This window comes from Coccinella septempunctata, chromosome 4 (genome assembly GCF_907165205.1).
Source record: "Coccinella septempunctata chromosome 4, icCocSept1.1, whole genome shotgun sequence".
Taxonomy (NCBI): Eukaryota; Metazoa; Arthropoda; class Insecta; order Coleoptera; family Coccinellidae; genus Coccinella; species Coccinella septempunctata.
Window position 1 is genome coordinate 16801175 of NC_058192.1, and position 25344 is coordinate 16826518.

General features: G+C 36.2%; 1 protein-coding gene across 1 annotated transcript in view; it reads right to left on the minus strand.

The window, feature by feature from the left end:
* Positions 1-1589: 1589 nt before the first annotated feature.
* The window catches only part of LOC123310850 (midasin), a 169482-nt gene continuing 145727 nt past the window's right edge, over positions 1590-25344 (minus strand). Inside the window, exons 13-33 of the mRNA XM_044894531.1 lie at positions 22932-23076; positions 17333-17553; positions 15055-15266; positions 12931-14904; positions 11732-12302; positions 11152-11645; positions 10878-11063; positions 9977-10401; positions 9579-9745; positions 9279-9505; positions 8750-9182; positions 8091-8255; positions 7796-7990; positions 7334-7711; positions 5718-6731; positions 5260-5662; positions 4876-5199; positions 4424-4761; positions 3943-4368; positions 3468-3833; positions 1590-2548 (exon numbers count right to left, since the gene is read on the minus strand). Of these exons, the coding sequence (XP_044750466.1) occupies positions 1679-2548; positions 3468-3833; positions 3943-4368; positions 4424-4761; positions 4876-5199; positions 5260-5662; positions 5718-6731; positions 7334-7711; positions 7796-7990; positions 8091-8255; positions 8750-9182; positions 9279-9505; positions 9579-9745; positions 9977-10401; positions 10878-11063; positions 11152-11645; positions 11732-12302; positions 12931-14904; positions 15055-15266; positions 17333-17553; positions 22932-23076 (9534 nt within the window). The 3' untranslated portion in view covers positions 1590-1678. The remainder of the gene's footprint in view (positions 2549-3467; positions 3834-3942; positions 4369-4423; positions 4762-4875; positions 5200-5259; positions 5663-5717; positions 6732-7333; positions 7712-7795; positions 7991-8090; positions 8256-8749; positions 9183-9278; positions 9506-9578; positions 9746-9976; positions 10402-10877; positions 11064-11151; positions 11646-11731; positions 12303-12930; positions 14905-15054; positions 15267-17332; positions 17554-22931; positions 23077-25344) is intronic.

Genomic DNA, 25344 nt, shown 5'->3' on the forward strand with positions numbered 1-25344 from the left:
AGAAGGCAAAAAAATTTTTTTTGGAATGTTTCCTTTAATATGTCAGCATGATATCTAAATGCAAGTTCGAAGATAATAATTCCAATCTCTATGACTCACGTTACGTTGATTAATTTTTTTTTCAAAAATTGATGTTACTTTCTGCAAGAAATTAAAAGAGACCTCATCTGTTCAAAATGAATCAGGTATAGGTATTGAAATTAATTTTTCAATGGTATAATATGGTAATATGAATAAGGAAAAAGTTTCTTGCTTGGCTTTTCCTATCTATTGCATGCAATTATGAAGGGACTTTTTGCTCCCATAGAATGTTTGCTCAATTTCACTTCTATCAGTTTTCTAGTTTGAAAAACGAAACGAATTCTTGTTTGAAGACGGAAATAAAATAATTTTCCGATATCCAAAAAAACTTTTCTCGAAGGGGAGGCTTTTTTCCCCCGCCCCCTTCTGGAACCATGGTCAGCATATAGGTACTCTTTTTCGATGGAATATATATCTTTGGCATCCTGAATGATGACTTGTGGATATTTCGACTCAGAACGCAACATTTAAGCTCGCCGCTCGACGGTGATGCATATCCTGAATAGAGCAGAGAAGATTGAATATCGAAACCTATAACTCGTAGTCTTGAGTTCCGATTGGTTCGTTGTTACGTGACAGGAGCGAGACATTCACTGAAGGTACCGAATATTTCAGTTCACCTTCACCCACCTGAAGATGCTATTGAGATAGCGAAACACGTGTCGTAGTTTGAAAACTCATTTTTATGAAGATCATATAAGCTGTTTCAATCTAGTTAAATGGTTTGCATGCCTCATCACCGGTTCAATGCCTTCCATAAGTACGGAGTACTGCCAGTATGGGATATTGATGTAGGGATAAAAATCTTCTCATTCTAGTACGTCTTCTGAGACGCAATTCAATTTCAGGTCTTTCAGTACTAGTCGAGTGACGACGCGTAGATGGTTGAAAAATCTGTTGAAATGGAACGAATTGATTGATTTTCACGGATAATTATTGTGCAGTTGTAATGCTTCCCTTTTATAGTAGGAGTGAAATTGTTCTTACCTTATTGTCTTCCAGACTTTACTGTGGATAACTTATGTTGCTCTTGTTGTACTTGATGTTGCTTCATGCTTCATCCTCGACTATCTTCAGAATTTTTTCCTAGATTTCTGCCATTTGTGTTGAATTTTTGAAAAAATCTACGAAAGTAAAAAGTAACAACCGTCGACAAGTCGTGCGTACTTTACGATTCAGTCAGTCCAGGAAAGAAACTGAATACTCTAAATTTAACCGTATTGCATTCGGCTTCGAGGGATGATATTTCCGCCATCATCAATGTTTTATGTATGCGATTTTTGTTGTTATGATTTTATTTGATGAGTTCTACCTTATGTGAAAAAATACGCACCTCTGCATAAAACCTTTATTGTTTTTTCAACATACGATATGTTTTACGATAGAATTTGAGTTTATGAAAAGTCGGGGCAGGCGTTTGTCAATCTTCCGGACACAGGGACGCAGTCATTGCTATCTAGTATTTATTGATTTATGAGAAATTTTGAACGGGCTAGACAAAGAGACACTTTTTCGTCAAAATCTTTACTATTAACAAATTATAATACAAAACATTATTGGAATATCATATTTGTAATTGTACATAAAATTTTATAAACTATTTATCCAGGTTAGAAACCATTTCAAACCATTGCCTCAAAGCATCGCTCAAAACATTGGGCAGAGAAACTAAATCTCTAAGTAAAATATAAAATGAGAAGGGAAATACATCCATATAACTACTTATTTTTTCCAGTTTTCCATCTTTGAAAATTGGCATTCGAATATCCAACACAGAATGCTTATTATCAGGATTGTCTATTATAACAAATACTGTGAAAATATTCGCTAGTTTTCCTCTTCTTACAGCCTGCCTCATTAATGTTTCTCCCTCTGAAAATACTCCTCGTCCATCACTAATTATAATCAATAACTTGGCAGTTAAACTGTTGGTTTGAGTTTGTGAATAACTCAACATTTCTGTAGCGAAGTCCACCATTTTCGCTAAACGAGTTTTAGTTTGGGCAAATTTGAATTTTTGTAATAACTTCACACCACTTTTCTCAGTGAACTGATCCGATAGTTTGTGCAGAACCTCCGTCTGCTCACCAAAACTCAAAATTGAGAGTTGACCACTTTCTAACAGAGTGAGAGCTTTGGAAATCAACGCTACACTCTCAAACGCCATTTCTTTCGACTTATTATCTGCCATACTAGATGAATCATCTATAGCTAACACTATTTGATACTCCCTTTTCGATGGTTTAGTCCTTCGAAGCCATATCTTGTCCTTTCTAAATTGCGAAGCAATATAAGGTATCACTTTTCTCATGTTTATTCTCCGTCCAGTTCTATAATCGCCCTTCAATCTACTAGCTTGAGTTGGTTCGAGAACAAGTGTCAATTGTTCTGAAAGTTCTTGAGCTAAAGAAGATGTAACAGAAGATATTTTTTGCCAAGTTTGTTCAGCATCAACGTCAGAAGGAGGCTGAAAAATAAAATTCGAGTTTAGTGATCTTGAAGAAAAGAATGTTCAGAATACAGGAAAATGCAGTTTCAGTTTATTCCTATTTTTATATCAGGTTTCACAAAGCATTTCGATGTAGTTCTAGGCCCACTATAGGTCTAGAAAACTTTTATCACTTGAGCGAGTTTGATACTCATGGAGAGCAATAGAAAAAGATGCCAAAGTTTGTTTTCTTCATATCCCAGCGATTAGATTGACTAAATCATATTTTTTTTTTGTTCAAGGAAATTCAACTAAAAATTGCTCTATAGTCTATACATAGTGATATAAAGTGCTGGGAGAAGGTAATACCTACACTCCGCGTCCTAGGGCTTTTCTTGCAGGAGGTATCAGTTGGGCTGCTGAACAATGGCAAGTTGGCTTGTTCGACTCAGACCGTAATATTTCTTTATATTTATATGATATGCGTCTGAATTGATTCTAAAACCGTTATATTGCAATTCCAGTTGGTGATGCAGTTTTCGATTTTTATGTTACGATACGCTAAACAACCTCATCTGTGCTTTCAGGATCTGTAAACATTGCGGCTCAAATCATCGCATATTGAGCGTTTAGTAGAAGAGGGAAAGCGGCGATCTACACGGTTGTTCGTAGTCAGTGTAGAACCCCAATTTTGGTAAAATAAGATAAGTAAATGCACCGTCGTATTGAATAACGTATTGGTTTGGTGGCAGCGGTCTTGGCCAACTGAGCCACAATATCAGTAATGATTACGGCCTAAACTTGTCCACCCACTGAAGGTTTTAAAGGCGATTTCAAATGCTTCAATAATATCGATCGAAGCATTCAAATTTTTCATTGTTGCCCAGAGAAATTATTTATTCTGAATTGAAAAAAAAATTGGCCCACTTAAAATAATACAAAAGGTTCATCAACTTACCTCATACCACGATGACATTTGTTGTTCTACCTCTGTTCTCAAGGCATTCATCTCCTCAATAGACAGGGTGGTTTCAACATCAATTGCTTCACCGTCAAAATGAGTGTGATGAGAAGATTCTGGAGCTCTTGCTACAGTTGCGGTTTCAATTATTTCACCTTCAATTTCTATATTTTCTAGTTCTTCTAGGACGTCTCCATCTGGATGGGATTTATTATTTTTCTTTTTGTCCTTTTGGTCTTCTAATTTTTCGGGTTTTTGCTTAACACCTTCTGCTATGTCCATATTTTCATCATCTTCTTCTTCAGGGAGGTCCTGAGAAGATTCTGTTGGTTCTTCGGCTTCCTCTTCTTCTTTATTTGGAACCTTGAAAAATAAAAGGTATTTAATGTTTTTGGTAAATAGATTTGAGGGTGATGGGAGTTCAGATGAGGAACCAAAAAACTTCATTAACATGCTGATAATTGGAACTTACGGTCTTTTCTTTTTGAGCTTCAGCCTGTTCTTTAGTTGCTGCATCTAAAACTTGAGTAGCATCTTCTTTGGCATCCTTGATGTGTTTGTACATTTCTGCTTCTGCCTTATCCTCTTCCTGTTCTCCTGAAGCTTCATCTTCCTCATTATTTTTCGCATCTATGGTTTTCAGTTTTTTCTGCACTGGTTCGTTGACATCGCCCAAACTTCTCTGGATGTCTGATTCCCCAGGTCTCTCCTTACGCTTCAAATCTTGCTTTTCTTTGTTGGTGGTATCTGCCTGCTGAGGTTTATCTGTTTGTGTGGAATGACCAGTTTGGCTTTCTTCCATTTGGGACTGACCCACACCATCTTGATCAGGCTTATCTTCTTGTTGTAATTCATCTATTTGTTGGTTGGAATGACTCTCAGATTCAGTGCCTTGCGTCTGTGAAAATAAATGAAGTGAATAACTTGTTAAGAGCCAATTAAAATGATTTTACCTTATCAGCTGCTTCTGCTGCATCAACTTCCATAGCCTCCACTTGATCTTCATTACTTTGTGTTTGGTCTGCAGCACTTTGATCATCAATTTTCTCATCTTCAGTGTTCTCTTTGTCTTCTTCTGGATTTTCCATTTGATTTTCTTCTCCTTTTTCCTCTTTCTTATCTTCAGTTTCATTACTTTGTTCTTCTTCTTGTATTTCATCATTTTCTTGTGGTTCATCCTCCTTATCCCCTTTTTTAATCTCCTCATCGTCACTCTCAAATTCAACATCCTCTTTTTGCTTTTCCTCTTTTTCTTCAGGAGTTTCTTCATGGTCTTCAGGAATATTTTGTTCTGAAAAACAAAATAGAATTTCAATATTTTGATTGAATGGATGAACATTTGGTTTATTTTTGATATTACGAAATATGCAAAATTTGCGTTCCGCCCATATATATTACACTTTACCTTTCATGGTATCAATATCGAATGGATTATCTTCTGTCTGCTCTTCCTTATCTTCTTCACCTTCATCAAGTTGTAAGTCATCTGGTAGATCCATTGGTTCTGGTTCAGGAGGTTCAGGTAAGTTGCCATGATAAGGGTCAACTTGATCTTCAGCAACTTCAGGCTCTTCAAACTCATTTATTTCTTTTTGGTTTTTTTCTTGATCTTCTCCAGGTTCTTCTTTATCTTCATCTGTAGGTTTGTCCTTTGAATCTTTATCTTTTGCACCAATTTGTTGGTCATTTTCATCTTCCCCTTTATTACCAGTTTCTTCTTCTTGATTGTCTGTAAAAAATTGAATTGAATTTTTTTTGAGCAAAAAAATATATAATACTTGATATATACCTTCTTCTTCACTCGCTTCTCCATCATCATCTTTATCAGATCCCCAAACTTCGTCATCTAATTTATTTGCTCCCTTTTCAGTTTCTCCCATTTGTTCTTCAGCATCTGAGTCATTATCATCTTGATCTTCATCATCCTCATTTTTATCCTTTTCTATATCCTGCAATTTGCTGTCAAAATCTTCGTTCATCTCGATTCCATTATCTTCTTCTTTACAATCTGGATCTTCCTCCTTCTCCTTCTCTTGACCTTCAACCTGAGCTTCATCTAGCTGATCTTCAGATTCTATTTTATCTGAGACATCTTTTTCTCCTTTACCATCTCCAAGACCCATACCATCCGAAGGTTGGCCTGGTCCTTGCTCTTCCATTTCATCAGAAAGTTCAGGAGGTATACAGAATCCCTAAAAAAATACATAATTTTGCCTTGTCCTTTACAAAAAAAAAGAGTAATCTTACCTTTCCAGCTAATTCAATGAAAATATTCAATAAAACAGAATTCAGTTTGCAGGTAACTCGGTAAGACGAGACTTGCTGAGTCAAAAAATATTGATAGAGTAATATCATCTGTTCTAAGAGAGATAGGTATTGATTAGTTATGAGTTTTTCCTTTTCACCGAGTGGTAAACATCCGGAATATAGGCTCTCAGTAACTTTCTTCACAGTTTTTAGTACCTTCTTTGAATCCAATTGTTTGTTATCGTTCAATAAATTTTCAATCAATGTTTTCAACTGATCCTTTTCTGAATCAGCCTGTTCATCTTTTTCAATAGTTTCCTCCATATTTTGTCTTGAGTATTTTTTAAACATTTCTTGTATTACAACCAGAATTTTTGATGAGCTCTTTTCTATGTTTGCTTTAAATTCTTTCAAGATTTCTGTTTCGGTAGTGTTTGAAGAATTTTTCAATATAAATTTATTTTTCGCATCTTCTATCTCCTCAACTAACCACTTAAGGCTGTTCTGAAGATGAGTATCACTTATAGAAGTCAAGATGCCCCTTGATTTTTCTAAGATCATCTCCAAATTAGAGGAAATAAGTAGTCCATCTTCTACAGGGAACAATGAAGGTTCCTTCAAAACAAAATCCAAACATGGAACTGTTTTTCTGCATTTTGCTATTAGTGTTTGAATTTTATCTGCGAGCTCAGTGAGGGAATTGAATGATGAATATAAATTGTTCCAACAAGAATCATATTTGTACTTCGCAAATTCGGTTTTGTTATTCAGCTCTACGATTTGAACCTGAGTTACATTCAAAGGATCTTCCACTGGGAAGGTATTCAAGATGACTTTATATTGTTTAGAGACTATTGTTAGTTTCTTCATAAGGCTACTCAATTTTTCTAAGTAGTCGGCCTCTATAAATTCAGAGCTGTTACAAAAGCGGGACAAATTATTGAAACAGTGTCTCAGATAGTATATACTTCTACTCATTTCAATCATGTCATTTTTCTGTTTGTGGGAGAGACTCTGAAATAAAGAAAAAACATTGAAAAATAAAGCCTATTGAAGCATTAAAACATCATATATATCATATTCTTTCATATTTTGTGTATTTGAGATGGTAATCTTGTTGATATGCGCCAGCTACTGTGAAATTCAAGGCGTTTTTAAGCGCTCCTTTAAAATTTGGAAAAAAAAATTATCACGGAATCCGTTGTTGGGGGCGCTCTACAGTTCGCAATTTTGAATCGATGTGAAATTCGTACGAAGCCCACCAATTTTAGTCAAAATCGATTGAGCCGTTTTAGAGTTTTCTAAATTCACTGGAATTTTGAGTCCCTTGTTAGAATTTTTTGCTCGTCAGGTACCAGCTAGTGTCAATTTTTGTAACCAGGATTATTACTTAGTTGTTTATTAACAGCAAGAAACGGAGATGATTTTTGGGGTTTTAATTCAAGTAAAGAGCCTCGGCATATTGTTTTAAATTTTATGAATATTTTCCGATTCTTATAAATTCGACTTTTAGTCAACTTAAATCGAATCTGTTTGCTTTCTTTTGTATTATGAAAAAAAAATAATATTCAGTATTTAAATGTCAAAATGCTTCTTACTGTTTAAAAATAACTCACCAAAAGGTGTGCTGTATACCCATGACATCTCTCAATGTTGCTCAGACCCAAATCTTTAGCAGGCTGCAATATGGCACTCTCCAAAGTGTTGAACCGGATTGAAGATCTCAAAAAGTAAAGTTCACATGAATCCCAAATAGTCAAGATCTTCTCGTCATTTTTGTTATTTCCAATGTAACCAAAAGTTGCTGCGAGATCTACAGGCTTGATGGTGAACTCTTCTATGTTATTCTTTGTTGAATTGTCCACAAGGCCTGTTCTGAAAGAGAGCCCCATTTTACTGAGTGTTTTGAAAAGATCAGCAAGGGCCCTGTGCTTCTGCTGTAATATATTCTTGGCTTGCGATTTCTGTTTATTTTTCGGCTGGGTAGTATCAACCTGAAAATTTTAAAACATAAAATTATGGCTAGTAATATTTGGGCACGCTTCCGCATTTCTGTGCAGTTTCAATTGCAAACATACCTCCAATTTTTGTAGATGGTTGCTGGTTTGAATAACTTCAGCAACAAATTCATCCATGTCACGTACCAAATCTGGATATTTGGTAGCTTCAACTATGTCTTTACACAATGTCCTCGACTTGTTGAAGTAGGAATTCATTTTAGATATAATTCTGCTCTCTTGTGCCATAGATAACTCTGGGCCTTTTTCGGTATGCTGAAAAGGAATTTCAAAATGAAAATTTTGAATTTTTGCAGAATTTTTTAATGATGTGTTGATCTTTTTTATGTTTGTTCTTCCACATAAGAAAACTTACCTTCGTAATAGATTTTTTGGCCATGTAACTCACAGCATCCATAGTGTAATGATACTTTTTGGGTGATTTCCTTTGTGGTCTGTCCCAAATGCCAACGTTTTCATCTTTATTGCCAGCGGTGTTGGTATGTATCAGAAATTTAACAACTGGTTGGCTCATGATAGTCTGGAATTTATTATTATCATTATGGAACTACATGCATAGTATCAGTATTATAGTGAAAATATATCTTTTTTTTTTTTTTCGTAATCACTTATGTGTGCTGTGTATGTATGTTATTAAAGAGAGCAAGTCTTTATGACTAAAATTATGAAGATAGTTCTAACCAGTGGATCTATTTTATGAGTAGATACACCTACTCAGTAGATACATCTTTGTGGCAAATGTACCTCATCGAATTAAAAAACCACAAAGATTTCCTATAGCGGATTCACACGAAAAAAAACACCACAAGACGAAAACCAGTCAAAAATCTCATTTAAAATGTGCTCATGGAACAATCTATGAGCATTATTCAATCTTTCTTTGTTCCCTTGTTAAAAAATCTGATAAAAATTATTCCCTTCAAAAATGACAGTTTTTTAATGGGGCATTAAATCTTAATGGACGTTCCTGCAACTGGGCCTTACTGTTGAGAAATTTATTAGAAATCTACATACCTTAAATTCTCTAACATGTTTGTGAAGTATTTTGTGAGATTTATCCACAGTATCCTTTACAGACCAGTAGCTGATATCCTTCCATTTAACAATCTTAACATAATCCTTCAACTTTTTCTCAACAGGAGTCCTGAGTTCCTTGATTTTCAAAGCAATGCATTCACTGAACTGATTATAGTATTGATAAAGGTTCCAAAGTACGTTTTGATAAACCTTAGCTTCGCTTTGATTCTTCGAATCTCTAAAATTCACCGCAAAACAGTGGAAGGTGTAGAGCAGGTCCAATCTCATCTGGAATTCTGCAATGTTCGAATTTGTTATAAACTTTTGTAAAGTTGTTATCAACTCTTCCACGGTGAAGAGTTTCTCTGTTATGAATTGTTCTGTAACTTTGAAAAGATATAACCACCACTTCGCTTTGGAATCGTTCAACCTGTGAAAATTAAATTATGAAGAATACCTATTGACTGCAATAACTATCAACTGATTCGTATCACCGAGATGTTGTTCAATAAAAATTTAATCTTACTTATCAAATGTCGAATTCAAGAGATTTCTCCACATGGCCAACTCTTTCTTCCTCCAGGTGATAATTTGCTGAATGATATTTTGTTCGAACTGACTTAAGCTAACTCCAGAGTGCGCAACTTGTTCCCACTCATGACATTTAGTCAAGAGTATTTCGAACCCAGTTAAAAATCTGGACACTGGACTATTGATATCGAAATTATAAATTCTATTGATTACTTCAACGATCTGAAAATATGGAATAAGTATTTATTTTATCACAATTCTCCTGAAATTAAATTTCGTTAAGCCAAAAACTCACAGTTTTCAATGTAGGTTGTTCAGGCCATTCATCCAGAAGTTCTTCGATTCTACGTCTCAAATCTTCGAGAATGTGATAACAAGATTTAACCTCATCCACGTCAGCATCTTTATAAAAATCTGAATACTCATTTCTGCAGATTCTACTTGGTGAACCCTCTTGATCTTCTGAAATCGAGTTAAAATATCCCTGGATCAGTACTTGAAAAATTCACCAACTTTATTCCAGAATTCATGAAGAAATAGGTAATATGTCCCTATTGTTCTTCATATTCAATGATGTCTAGAGTTTATTGAAAACCCGTTGAGAGTATTTAGTTTCTCAAGGAATCATCGATGAACAATGGGGACACTTCATATTTCGAGTAATTGAAATTTTGAAACTAGAACTAAACTCACCTAATTCTTCTTTTCCATACTTTTGAATCACACCTAATAATACACTGAAGCTGCCAAATAAGTCTTTATCCATATTATAATCCAAAGATCTTACAACTTTATCCAAAAGATGTCGGAAAACTTTGAATTTTTGCACGACAGGATGAACGAAATTACAAATAATACTCTTGTTTTTCTCTGGTTTCAACCACTCCGATCTTGTGAAATTCTGGACTAGTGAAGTGTGTAGTTCAGAAACGAATTTTAGATCTTCATAAGATATCTCAGCAGATTTATGTTCTTCCCCAGTTATTTCAGATTCTGCTTCGTCTGCGAGCTGTACACGAGGTTGCATATCGGCAAAGTCAATTGAATGGAAGTTCGTAAAAAGTTCCTTTATTTCCTCTTCAACTTCCTCGTCTTCTGTTAAGTCTTTACATTTTGTTCTGAGGAAAGGTTTTTTGTTAATGAATAATAATAAATATATTCACAAAAATGCCGAATTTTCATTGAGTTTTTATCAAAAACATATGATTATCTTATAAGGTATCAAATGATTCCATATTGGTCATGGAAGCCATAAGAAATTTACATTTGAATTTCCTTTCTGTTTCAATTGAATTCACTGCTCCGCCAAGATGCCTGAGTTCACTAATGAAGATTACTTGATTATTGTTATTCATGGTGAGTGTAATCGAGTTGTTGATACAACAATTTTTCTTTGAGAGTTTTCATCAATAGAAAAATGAATAACATGAAATATTTCCGTTCATTTCATAACAAAATGATCAGGAAACATACAAATGTTACGAAATTAACGAAATTACGCAGAAATCTAATGACGCTGAAAGAGATCAAGGATTATCTTGTTCTATCGTCAAGAGAATTCTGATCAAATTTTTTCGTATATAACTAAACTTACTTCATTTTGTATATACTCTCGGCTTCTTTCTTTTCTTCCTCTTTCCTCTGTTCTTGCTCCTGATACTTAGTAACAAAAACTTCGATCAATTTGATGAACTGACCATATATAGTTGTATTGAGAATTTCGGAACTACCATAAACAACACAAGTGTTGAAAGCTTCTTGGATACCACACTTAAGTAATCTGAAAATTAAATGATGAATTATTTTTCCGCATACTCTTTAGTCGTTTAATTAAAATCATTATACAAAAAGAGAGCGTCAATACTGACCTTAAATTTTCTATAGATGCAATATGTTGTTCGTTCTTCATAATGTCTTCAATGAAGTTTTGAATATCCTGGTTTGAGTATGAATTGATATATTCTATATAGTCTGTTTGATCTCTATTCAAAGCAGGATATTCCACTAATGATGTCATAGTTTTTTCAATGTTTATATTCTGCTGCATGAACTTATACTGTTCCAAAAGTTTCCGTAAAACCGATACTTTCATTTTGTACCCATATAGGAATTGTGCGACGTTACTCAATAGAGGTTCTACGATGTCAGGATACGAAATTCTGTATTTGGACCACTCTAAAATTGTGTTCTCGTAGCTTTTCAAAGATGGTTCATGGCGCGACAGAATTTTCTCCATTTCGATCAAAGAAATGCTACCTCCCTTATTTATTGCAGTAATGAGTTCATTTATCCTTAAAGTGAGTTCCTCAATTTTTTCGAACGATCCTTTGGAAAGAATTGAATTCATGGAATTTTTAATAATCTGAAATATAATATCTGATTAGAGCAACATTGTATTCGATGCAAAATTTTATGGATTTATTCTAAATTTAGTTTTCTTAATCTTACCATGAATACAGACTCGTATTGGACTTTCTCTGATCTAACAGCTACGTATTCTCCCAAGGCATGCGTTTTCAACGTCATGTTTTCGATCATCTCCTTGATAGGTTTGTGCAATAGGTGCACAGTATCGAGAGAAGCACTGAACACTTTATTCTGAAGCTCAAAACAGGTCTTCAACCCTTCGAAATCCAGGATAGCCTGTTCCAAATGCTCCTTCTTGATGGCCTTCTTGGTGAGGGGATCGATGAGATGAAGTTGGGAGGTCAACGTCAGTTTCATGAATCCAAGTTGTGTGTGAATGGTAGCGATAAGTTCGATTTTTTCGTTGGTGTTGTACGAAGGTTCCGATAATTTATCCACGTTTTTATAACACTTTTGCAGGGTCTCTGCAAATTTGATTATGGCGTCACGATGTTCGGCCGAAGTTACAGAGTTTTGGAAATTTTTGATTTCTGCAACGCATTTTTCTACCAATTCGGGATGCGTCGAAGAATTGTTGTCGAATTTGAACGACGCACTCAGTTGTTTGAGGAAAGAGTGTAAATCCCTCTTTACGTAAGTCGATTCAGTATTGCTGCAAAAATTACAAGTTATACTTATGAAGATATTTCAAACAGTACGCTACGCTTTTCATTCCAGTATATTACTGAAATAAAAATTGAGAATGGAAAACTTTTCTCAACAGTTTGAACCATGGTGGACCCAATCGGAGAAAAATTTGAAAGCTCCTGTGGAGCAAGGCGCTTGGGTTTTTAAATTTTTTTCTTTGTAAATTTTCGTCCATTTCCGAATATATAGAAATACAGCATAAACTGGTCCTTATGAATATATCTCAAAAATTATTTTCCGGAAGAATTGGTTCTTAGAGTAAAGTTAATAAACGATAAATGAGGTTAGTGAGTTCAGTGCCAGTGCCTGATGCTGAGGGTTGAATTTGAAAATGATTTTGTCTAGCCCAAGGCGATATCCTTTCACCGTAATTCCTTTTCCGAGTTTCCGTGAACTCCTAACACAATTTATGTTGTTTCTGGAAAAAGTTCTGGTGCGACCGTGTGGCAAATGCATTTCGAACAGAATGAATGAAAAAGCTTTCATAAGAGAATGATGTTAAAAACGGAAAGCTTTCGGGGTATGATTTTGTAAAATATGTCGAAATAAAAATATTCTAATATTCTGGATGAATTGAATTAATTGAAACTTACATGAAATCATAATCTACGCTGTGTAGAGCCCTCAAGTTCTTCCACAGGGTTACATTGAGTGTCCTATGCTGGTTCATCAAATCCCTGAAATTACCCAATTTCGTTGTGTTGATTTCATCTGTTTCGCTTCTTATCAGCAATTTGCTGAGATAGAAAGATAGTTTCGGATGATGCCCACTGAGAGCGATATACGCATTCTCTTTTTCGTCATTTTCGAGATACTCCTCAACATGACCACTCGGTGAATCGTTCAAATACAAGAAGTAACATTTCACAAGTTCGTGAATTAATCGCTCGTCTTGGCTTCTTGCGAATTTCAAGCATGTCGCGACCAAATCTGTAGGAATCACCATGCTGTTACTGAGCAACTGTTCATCAATTTTTTCTGAGACTATATTCCGTCGTACAACAAATTCTTCGATGTAGTGAACGAAAGGAACAAATTCCACTCTGTACTTGTCCAATGTTTTCAAAGTTTCACTTTCGTTCTTCGTATGGACCAGTTTCAACACGTCCATCTTTTCTTCGACGCTTTCGAAATTGAATGTTAAATTTACTTTCAGATCTATCAGGATATTTCTCGTGTTGGAATCGTTTTCTAGAAGTGTTAACACAGTCTTGGATTTATTTCTTCTATCGCAAATGTTGTAAAAACCGCTTATGAAGTCGAATTCTTGTGTGACTTCCAGATGAGAACGCTCGGTGTACGGCGGGGGTCTACTTATGTGTTTCTGGTAGTTCTTTCCTATTTTGAACAACCCCGAGGATTGTCTGTCCATAACCAGGTTAATTCGATGCAGAATTGTGCCCAAGTCTTCACTTTCGTTTTGTTTTAGCGCCTTCAGCATGTCTTTCACTGCGTACTTCAGGAACCAATTGTAGTGTACTTTTATATTCGTCAGGATTTTTGCGTGTTCTCTTTTGTTAGTTACGTCGACTAGGGAGCAATTGAAGAACGCAAATCTCCACTTACTGAGATAAAGAATGAGTATAACTTCTTCATCCGTCAATCTGAGGTCCTCCCTCTGCAGAGAAGCGATTAAGTTTGAATCGAAAGCTTCCAAGAGAGACAAAAAATCGGTAACTATGACGTCGTTGAATTTGTCCACGATTTCATTCCTTCTTCTGGCTTGCATGTAATCAATCAAAGCCACTTTTGGTTTCTTCGTCTTCAATTTATCGTTGTTGTGGTTGTAAACAGTTAGAAGAAGTTTCAACATCGTCAAGTTTACGTCCGAACTGTTCTGCTCACGATATACAGTGTCAGGAAGCCATCTGTGATCGACTGGTAGGTCCTTGACTTCGAACGTTGAATTTTTCAGTACCTCGAACAACTGATTTGTTAATCGTGCAACATTGTCATCGTCATTACCCAATGCATATCTCAGATAATCATAACGCGCTTTCAAATCGTTTGGTGTTGACATACTGTAAAATATGGCTAATAGGTATTCGAAGATATCGTATTTCAACGTGACGTTTTTCCTGAGGAGCGAGTGGATCAATGCTGATTGCTGTTTGAATTTTTTCAGTTCCGAAGACGTTTCACGGTTGTTGGTGTTGACTGTGAAATTCTCGTTGTACCAATCGTTCTTGACGTTCTCATCAACTGAAAATTCTAGTTGCGTTTTGAGTTCTTCAGTCAATTCTTGATCAACCTGTTTGGTGTTGAATTCGACGGGTGATCTCGTCTTGTAGTAAACCTCGATAAGGGTCGAGCGGAAAGCCTGAATTTCATCAACTCCGTATCTCAGCTGTTGGGATATCAACGAAGCCGCCTGTAAGAGTTCGTTGATAGTCGGTTTTTCACCCAAGATTAAGTCGCTGAGGAACTCGTGCATATGGAGTAGGACTCTGATATGCTTTCTGGTTTCCAAGCCGTTGATCTGGATCATGCTCTTCACATCCAGATCGTTCCTTGATGCTTCCCTGTCGTTTAAGAGGTATATTTCAACTCCTCTGTTTCTCATGGCCCTAGAAAATCACCAAAATGCAGGTTAGAACATTTTAGAAATGAAAGAAGACCTCGCCTGTCATATGATGTCCACGAAAAAATAATCATTCTCTTCGTGATGTATCTACCCTTAGGTATAATAATTCGATATTTTCCATAAAAGCACTCACCTAGATATCTCGCCGTTCTTAGGGTCCATTGTGAGGAAAAGCCTGAAATCCTTATGTGGCTTGATCTCCATTACACACCCATCTTTATCCACTCCTCTCTCCCCGATGGTAAGGACACCACGTGGTTCCAAAAGGGCATTCAGACGGTCCAAAACTGCCGAACTGCACAAGTTCACGTTGTCTACAAGTAACCAGTGGCCGTTTTGAAGACACTGAAATCAAACAATTGAGAATTATCATTTTCGGATGAAAGTTTTGGGAAACTCTGAAAAATTTGATGAATTCATACAGTGTGTAGAAACAATACGGAATATTTTACATAGACATAGCTTCAATTTGAGGGGAAGGATACCCGCGATTGAGTAGGAAGCAGCGGCGTATGAAATATTGTTGGGCTCTCGAACAGGAGAACTGGAACAAGCAAAGATGGAGATTCCGCCTGTTCACGGATGATTCCAGATTTCCTTTGTATGAACGATCGTTGGAGCAGTGAAAGGGGGTCAACGGTATTATTCTTTAATCCTGCTTACTGTTGCCATTTCAGGCAGATTTATCCTACTAAATATATCAGTACATATACAAAATCGGTTTTTGATTCTCCTTTATATAGATAGATAGATAGATAAACGTCTTTATTTCAAATTATATTCCCACATAGGAAACCACAAAATGAAATAGTGTCCTAAATTATTACAAGAAAAAAAAACAATCAATTTGCACCTAAATAGTCTTCCAAACAATATGGCTCTAGCTCTACTAAAAATTTCTTGGTTCTAACTTTGAACTGTTTCTGATTTCTGATTATTTTAAGATCACAAGGTAATCATAAAGTTAATATTTGCTGTTCTAGTATTATAGGTCGAATTTGTGTTATTTTTTAAGAACTCATGTTTATATAAATACATTAGACATTCATGGAGGGCATAAACCCTTAGGAAACCCTGCTGTTTAAACTTTCCTCTGCATGAATCTCTGAAATTCATGCCCAGCAACGATCTCAGGATTCTCTTATGATTGATAAAAATTGACTTTACTGCTGAGCTTACTCCCCAGAAAATTATTCCATATCTGATCAAAGATTCATAGTTCGCGACAATTTTAAAACTTATTTTGAGCAGAAATGTAAGCCGAAATCTCCTCAACCCTAGGTATAGGGGCTATCACCCGTAAATTCTCAATAGAGAATAGGGGGTGAGCTATATACCTCAATTGAAAGATCACTTGACTCTCTACATGAATCCTATGGTTTGCAAATTTTTATTGAGTCCTTGAAGTAGTTACAGGGGCTGACAATTTCAAAACTTGCCAGGCTAATTATGTCTCGACAAGGATGTTTTCAGAGAAAATGCCGGAACAGGTCAATTTTTATTTGGAGGAGGACATGTTTCAGGCAGAATTGTAAGCCAAAATCTCCTCAATCTAAGGTCTAGGGATTGTCACCCCTAAATTCTTAATAGGGAATTGAGGGTTAGCTATACCTCAATTGGAAGACAGAAGTCTTCCAATTAAAGTTTAGCTCACCCTCTATTCCCTATGAAGAATTCAGGGGTGATAGCCCCTACACCTAGGTTTGAGCAGATTTCGGCTTACAATTTTGCTCAAAATATGTCCCCTCCTTTAAAAATTGACCCGTTCTGGCTTTTTCTTTGAAAACATCCTTGTCGAGACATAATTGGCCTGGCAGTTTTCAAATTGTCACCTCCTGTAACTACTTCAAAGAATCAATAAAATTTTGCAAACCATAGTATTCATGTAGAGGGACAATAAGTGATCTTTCAATTGAGGTAAATCTCACCCCCTATTCCCTATCAAGAATTTAGGGGTGATAGCCCCTACACCTACCCTTGAGAAGATTTCGGCTTACAATTCTGCTCAAAATATGTCCCCTTCCCAATAAAAATTGATCTGTTCTAGCATTTACGTGTATGCAAATTATCCACTTCCATTTGTGAGCAATGTATTTCTATGAAAATTGAGGATTTTACTAAGGTTTACTGAATCCGACCTACTCAACTTGAATCATATCATTTTTCGATTATATTTCATTGCCCCCAAAATTGTGTACGAAAGGATTTTGTATGGCAATCACTAATGAAGAAAGATGTATTTTCCCTCAGTTTAATGGAAACATATAGACAGCAGCTCCTTCCTAACTAATTGGCCTAACTAATCTGGAAGAACGTAAAATTCTCAACTCGATTCTGACGAAACCGAGGATTTTTTCAATTCGCGAAATGACCCCCATAAATCTTCATGAGGGCCAAAACAACTTCATTACCTTTATCAGAACGGAATCGACCCATTCGAACTTTCCCCCGGCATTCAGCGATCTCTCGTCCTGCACGTTCCTCCTCAGAATGCCCTCCTTCTGTTTCAACCTTTCGACGGAGTCATCTGGAGCCAGTTTCAACTCGTCGATGTAATCCCAGACAGAGCGGAGTTTGTCCAACTTGCGGATGAATAATTGGATTTCTTCCTTTATTGTTTTTATCTCTTGCTCTGGAACAGAAAAAAGCTATTAAGCATTCGTGGTGGAGTTTCTATATTGAAATTCTACCGGTTGTGTTCGTGATGCTTGGCGCCAACGTGCAGCCCTATCGACCTCCCTCGTGAGGGTCATTTCAATCTGTTCAACGCATTTATGGAAAAAACCATTCATTTCCATTTTGCGCTTAATGAATGGAAAAACATTTTAAGTTATTGTTATTCTTCTATAGTTGGAATGCGTTGCTATTGAAGCTATAAAGCAAATGTATGAAAAAGAAGTTAGTCACGTAATAATTGGAACTAGATTGTCAAGACCATTCAAAAGGGACAAAGGGCTAAGACTGGGTTGTCCAATCTCTCCAACTCTATTTAAAGTACCTATATTTGGAACAAGTCCTAGATAGGTGGAGAAAAAATAAGATAAAGGAATAATAGATACTACAATTTTAAATGCATTCATAAAGACCCGGAGCTATAATATTGTGAATGGCGTTTATATGTTGCCTGAAAATCAATCACATATACGGCAGAGTCATAATAATTTAATCAGAGCTCCTATAGTTATTCATGAAGGTTGTTATTCTTTGTCGAATTCCCCAGTTTATATTGAAGTTATAAATGTTTTAACTCTGCTATATTTTAGGAAGGTCTAGGGATATGCAGGTTTCACCCGCATGGCTTGCAACGTGTGTTCTATACGGATTTATCTTCCTCCGAAAGTAGCATGTAGCTACTGCTTTATATAAAGAAAACTAATATCTAATCGGACTGGAAGTTCTGGAGATTGACTTGTTGAAACTCCCATACCCTGATAGTCCGAGAGCTGGCAGCAAAAACAACTACCTCATAAGTTACCAAAGGTTTGGTTTGGCACTTTGGTTCAACTTTATTACCAAAACTTGAAACCGCCCGTCTGCCGGGCAAGAGTGGTCGCCTTATGAGATAAAAAAAATTGAAAAGATGAGAAAAAATCGATAGCAACTTCCTAATAGTTACCAAGATGAATGTTGGGTCAAAATGGTCTAGGATCTTAACTGAATTGAAATCGTAAGCGTCTGCCAACAGGGGTGGTCGCTATTTTGAAACAGACGCTGTCAAATACAGGGTGGTTCAGATCATAACCAAGAAATTTTAACCACGTATTCTACATCAAAAATGAGCCCTAGTTTGTTATATAAACATATGTCGAGAAATGTTTCCTCTCCGAGATACGGGGTGTTAAAATTATAGAAAAAAAAATGTTTTTTATTAATAACTTTCACACTGCTTGAAATATTCTTATGAAATTTGAGACATAGGTTTTGAGCATCATGGAGCACTTTTTGCATAATATCATTTCTTTTCTATTCTACCAGTGGCGTCCGTACTGCAACGAGACTGAATATTTTCAGATAAAAAAATGATACGCCACTGGTTTTTTCCGCAATAAAAATTACTTTTTAAATCCTTATTCAATTTGGAGCAAATTCGGTTTCTTGACTTTTTGCTGTACGAGGCACCGTTTCCGGTTAAAAAAATAAAACACACTCTCATGCATGAAGAAATCGCCAAACTTAAAGATGTTCGAAGTATGACCCATTTTGCTGAACACATAATTCACATCGACGTCTAATAGATCCGACAGCAGCAGCTAAATTTCGATTTCTTAGTTCGTCGCAAGCATTTTAAATACGGCCAATAAGTTTTTCCTTTGAGTTCACAGAAGTCATATATACGATTTCTTTCAAAAACCCCCATACGAAGTAGTCCAAAGGGGTAATATCGGGGCTCCGTGGAGGCCAACTGACTGGCCCATTACGTCCGATCCATCTTTCTGGAAAATTATTATCCAACCAGTTCCTCACATTTCTATGAAAGTGGGCTGGACAACCGTCAAGTTGAAACCAAGCCGCTAACCTTGATTCTACTGGAATATTTTCCCACATATTTGCAAGCTCTGCCATTAGAAATTGTAAAAAATTTTCACCACTAACTCGTTCTGGTAAGAAATAGGGTCCAAATAGGTGATTATAATAAACTCCAAGCCAAACATTAACACTAAATTCTATTTGGAAATTTCTTGATCGAATGGGATGTGGATTTTCGTGGGCTCATACATGCTGGTTATGAAAGTTTACCACGCCCCGACGACTGAAACACGATTCATCAGTCCATTATATGGTATTTAAAAAGTCTCTATTCTGCTCAATTGAACAAAGAATCCATTGGCAAAAAAATAACCTTCGCTGTTCATCACCTTCTCGTAAACCTTGGACGGGTTGCAAGAATTTTTGACATAGAAAATCGAAGTGTGCGAGCTGCTATTCGACTGCTTGTTGTTGGATTCTTATCAAATTCACGAAGTATCCTCCATGGCACACTTTGCTTTCCACAATAAAGGAATTACAGTCTTTTATGGTTATGCTTGTATTGAAACGAGTAATTGGAAACCAAAACTGTCATTTAAGTTTTTTAATCAAATTAATCTACCCTAAAAATAGGAGTTGGGTGTGTGTTGAATTTATCTAATCTTAGAAAATTGCTACAAAACCGTAGTAACCATTTTATTGCTATATCAAATTTTTGCGATTTCTTCATGCATGAGAATGTGTTTTATTTTTTTAACCGGAAACGGTGCCTCGCTCAGCAAAAAGTCAAGAAACCGAATTTGCTCCAAATTAAATAAGGATTTGAAAAGTAATTTTTATTGTCGGAAAAACCAGTGGCGTATCATTTTTTTATCTGAAAATATTCAGTCTCGCTGCAGTACGGAGGCCACTGGTAGAATAGAAAAGAAATGATATTATGCAAAAAGTGCTCCTTGACGCTCAAAACCTATGTCTCAAATTTCATAAAAATATTTCAAGCAGTGTAAAAGTTATTAATAAAAAACTTTTTTTTTTCTATAATTTTAACACCCCGTATCTCGGAGAGGAAACATTTCTCGACATATGTTTATATGACAAACTAGGGCTTATTTTTGATGTAGAATACGTGGTTAAAATTTCTTGGTTATGATCTGAACCACCCTGTATTTGACAGCGTCTGTTTCGAAATAGCGACCACCCCTGTTGGCAGACGCTTACGATTTCAATTCAGTCAAGATCCTAGACCATTTTGACCCAACATTCATCTTGGTAACTATTAGGAAGTTGCTATCGATTTTTTCTCATCTTTTCAATTTTTTTTATCCCATAAGGCGACCACTCACGCCCGGCAGACGGGCGGTTTCAAGTTTGGGTAATAAAGTTGAACCAAAGTGCCAAACCAAACCTTTGGTAACTTATGAGGTAGTTGTTTTTGCTGCCAGCTCTCGGACTATGAAGTTGAATAATGAACAAAGTAATGGGCACGCCATATAAGTGTATCTGTATGGGCTTAAACTAATAGATTCCTAACAAACTTCGTGTCATGCTATCAAACCTTGTGAAGAAATGTTATTTGATGGGCCCTTTTGGAATGAAATCTGTTATTTCGGACGCAATCTTAACACAAAATTTTCAAACAGGGCAAGCCAATCAGTTAAATACAAATCTCCGGTTGGTAAGGTTCTCTATACCCACATATCTAGACCACTAGTCGAAATTGTAAATGGTTAAGTAAAGGCATGATTTGGCATATATAGCTTTCAGTATATGATTCATGGGTAGGGAAGTCGTTTCACTCGTTTCAACCATGAGATCTTATGAAATGTCCTTCTCATAGGTCGGTCTGGTGGTGAAAATACAAAGGATTGTGAACACTTCTTCTGTGGCGTACTCAGGATAGCACTTTAGCTTATCCCAAGACGAGAAGAACGTTCTTATCAAGATTTCCAATATCGGCTGAGTTTAATAGCAGTAAACGGAATCCCTTTGCGTTCACACGTTCGTGGAGTTATTTCGATTTACGGGTCGAATGGAATCTTCCCTATTTTCAGGCGCAATTTAATTTCTATCGTACGTTCTAGCATTTATTGGTAAATGCGGTAAAGTCTCTCAAATTCATTGTGTGTATCGTACAAGTTCGCTTCGTGTTACTCAACCATCTTTCAAGCAACATGAGAAGATTTCTGCTCAACTAGGTTATTTAGGTACAATTTGCAGCCCTTTTCAATTGATCAGCTCGTTTAATAATTTCTTCAAAAAAATTAATAAACACAATCACCTATAACAAAAATCGATCCATAAAATTGAAGTCTTACACAGTATCAGGTGTTTTTTTCATAAGAATTATGTATACTCTTTAACAAAACCTACTGCAATCTAAATTTCAATTAAGTAAATGAAATCTTCTAATCTACAACAAAGAAATACTAATAATATTTTATGATCATTATATTCAATTTGTCGAAAAATTTGGCCGCCCTAGGCCATGTCCTTAGTTGGCCCAATGGCTAATTGCACAGTGGCAACAAGTCCAATGAGAAGAACTGAATAAGAATATTGTTAATTGGGAAATATATTAAAAAAATTAAAAATATAACGATTGGTCATTATGATTTCATATGAAATTATAGCTCATTTGATTTTTCAACACAATAACTACTCTGTGAATTTAAGTGAAAAAGGTATGTATCATTCCAGATTTGATTAAAAAAAAACGAAAGAGTTGAGGCTGCTTTTTCACACCCTAATCGTGATATTCCTGGGTTACAACAACCGTCAGTTTTAGATGGTGTAAATGACTACTTGTGAACAAATTTAAGAGATTATTCCTTGTCAAAAAATCGTTTGGGTCTTTCCTATTATTTTTTTAATACGCCTTGCTTAGATGCAGCTCCCTGAAGAAGCACACTAAAAAGAAATTTTTAATTTTCTTCTTAGAAACCAATTTCATTTCTGTCAGAAAATTGAATTGCTTTTCTGGTGGGCTGTATCTAAGGAAGGCTGTTCAAAAAAATTCATAGGAACGACCTACACTATTTTTTGGCAGGGAATTACCCCTCGAATTTTTTCGCAACCATTCATTTAAACCAGTCCATTCTTTCAAATTTTTTCATAGTATTTTTCTCTGACTCAGATGGGCTAAACGAGGGGTTTGAGATTGAAATAACAATAATATTAAAACTCCTAAATTCTTTCTGAAAAATCACCCCTTAATATCTTCAATTTTCAGATTTGGATACATCCATTATATTAGGTATAATATACACCCCCCTTTTCCGTCCCTGGGAATTACGTGACCCGAAAAAAATCGTACTCCCCCCCCGTTTAATTTCCGTATTATTCGGAGACAGCCATATCGCGGAACAGATCGTGCTCGTAGAGGAGATTAAAAAAATGATAACTCTGTGTGCGTACAGTACGGAACCTTATATTAGATCGCACGACTGGTCGGCTTTCATTCGTTCATTCGTAATCCGGCGAAGGACATGAAAAGAAGGGAAACGATTTATAGAACGATGAGTCTGAGAATTCCGCCCCACTTACCTTGTAACCGTTGGAGGGACTCCCACAATTGCAGCGCCCCGACGGCCTCCTTGATCTTCTTCGAGAGTAGCAGGCTGCGGAGACATCCGTTCAGGATGGCCTCTGTTTCTCTGTGCAGCTCGTCCAAGTGGCGAGAATAGTCGGTCTGAAAACAAGAAACAACTCGAATGAAATCTGGTTGCTAGCACTAGGTTTGCGATTTTGAATTTAATCTTGAGCAAACTAGCGAATCCTCTCCTGACTCGTAACACTTCAATTCGTAATTATATTCAGGAAATATAAAATACATGCCCTAGCACAGACACGGAAAGCAGTAGATTGCAGGAACATGCAAAGGTTTCTCTGAAGCTGCAATAAATTCATTGCTCAACTTAAACCTACAAGATTGATATTTGATGATTGAGAACTCAAAATGAAATTCTTCATTGATTCAGAAAGAAGTATACCGATTAATCTCTCATGTCGCAAGTTACCATAAATATCCTCGCTAGTCTCCTGATTTATTTTAATTTAACCTTTTAATTTTGACTTTTTTTCAATATCTTCTTGTTGTACAGGTTGTGAATATAAGGTAGCCAAAAATTCCGTTTTTTGGCGAAGAATTTGGGAATAGAAGAGGGACTTTTGGTGCTTCTCAGCATCAGCGAAGAAAGTTATAGCTATAGAATTAAAAAAAAAAGCTGATTTCATAATATGGCGATATTTGCATAGCAACGCATTGTATCCAGAAAATGGCAGAGACGTCCCTAAGTGTTGATCAAACGGTCCACCCAACATGAAAAAAACTTTGTAATGAGTCACACCCTACACAACAAGACGAGATTGGAAAAAAATTACTGTGCCAGTGTTATATAGGCGAAGGATATAAGGCTTTGCATAAAAAAAAGGTTGAAATCAAACGTTATCAAAGTGATGTCGACGTCAAACTTAAACAATTTGAGGAATGCTGAATAACATTTTCTTACATCAAGAAAAGAGCAATTCAAAATTCTAATTCACCTGCAACAAAAAAAACTGTATTCGATTTACTGAATTCATTTCAAGAGACTCTCACTGTATAGGTATACCTATTCCATTATTATCATTAACACGGTAACATCAATGGATTTGTTTGTACCACCCTGTACAGGGTGGGCAAAATTCGTTGCCTACTGAGGGGGATCTCGAGAACTATAAGAGCTAGAAGAATACGGATAACACATTTCCGAGATCTTTTTCAGAGAAACAAAGAATGGCGAAAACAGTAGCCTCCTACGATTCTCCGTTTTTGAGCAAAAATGAGATTTTGACTATTTCGAAAAGTTCTCATAACTTTTTTGTCTTTGAAGTTACAGATCTGAAACTTGAACCTTTTTAGGCAGTTTTATATGTAGAATCTACATAAAAAAGTTTTTTTTCAATTCAAAAATAACAAATTCAATAAAATTTTACATTTAAAAGAAGTTCGCCTAATGATTTGAAATGAAAAAATATTTTGAGTTCGTCAGAGGATTCTACGTAAGAAAGTGCCTGTAAAAGATTCAAGTTTCAGATCTGTAACTTCAAAGACAAAAAAAGTTATGAGAACTTTTGTAAATGGTCAAAATCTAATTTTTTGTTAATAACTCAAAATCGAAGAATCGTAGGAGGCTACGGTTTTCACCATTCTTTGAAAAAGAGCTCGGAAATGTGTCATCCGTTTTCTTCCAGCTCTTAGAGTTCTTGAGATCCCCTCAGTAGACATCGAATTTTGCCCACTCTGTACAATTATTGGAAGTGGCGATGGGCCCTTTCACGAAACTGCATAGATATTCGGCGCAATAAGGAGAACATGAGACAAGGATCGAACTGACAGCAGCAAATCCCGGAACACGACCTAGCTGGCATTAGAAACTATAATAATTCACGCAGCTTCGCCCATTCTCCCCCTTCTCAGAAGGTTTGATTGATTCCGGGATCGGTTAGCCCGCGCCCCCACAGACGTCGTGATATCCGAATTGAATTTATTGCGCCATAAAGACGTGATCATGTACCGTTGAACGATGGGGGCGCATCAAGGAAATCCAACCGTGGCATAGGTCGAATGGCGGTTTCTGAGCTCTTCGTTGATGTGTCGGATTGATGGAGGAAAGTTTAATCGTAAAGCCATTTTTCATTGGGGAGGGTGAACCTATAAATTATTGATCATGCATGGGTGCAAAATGGCGAATGCGCTCAAACGTCAAATCTACCTATAGGCGATGAAAATATAGTGACTAAAATTGGGAGCTGTCAGTTTCTTTCATATAGAAAAATAACGGGAATGGATTAGCAGGGGTTTTTCCCGCACGCAAATATTATAGAGTAAATAAAATTCTATCATGTCTCTATGCACCAAACGTCAACGATGATAAACCCATGGTAACGACTAAGACGTTTCTAGACATCTTAGTAA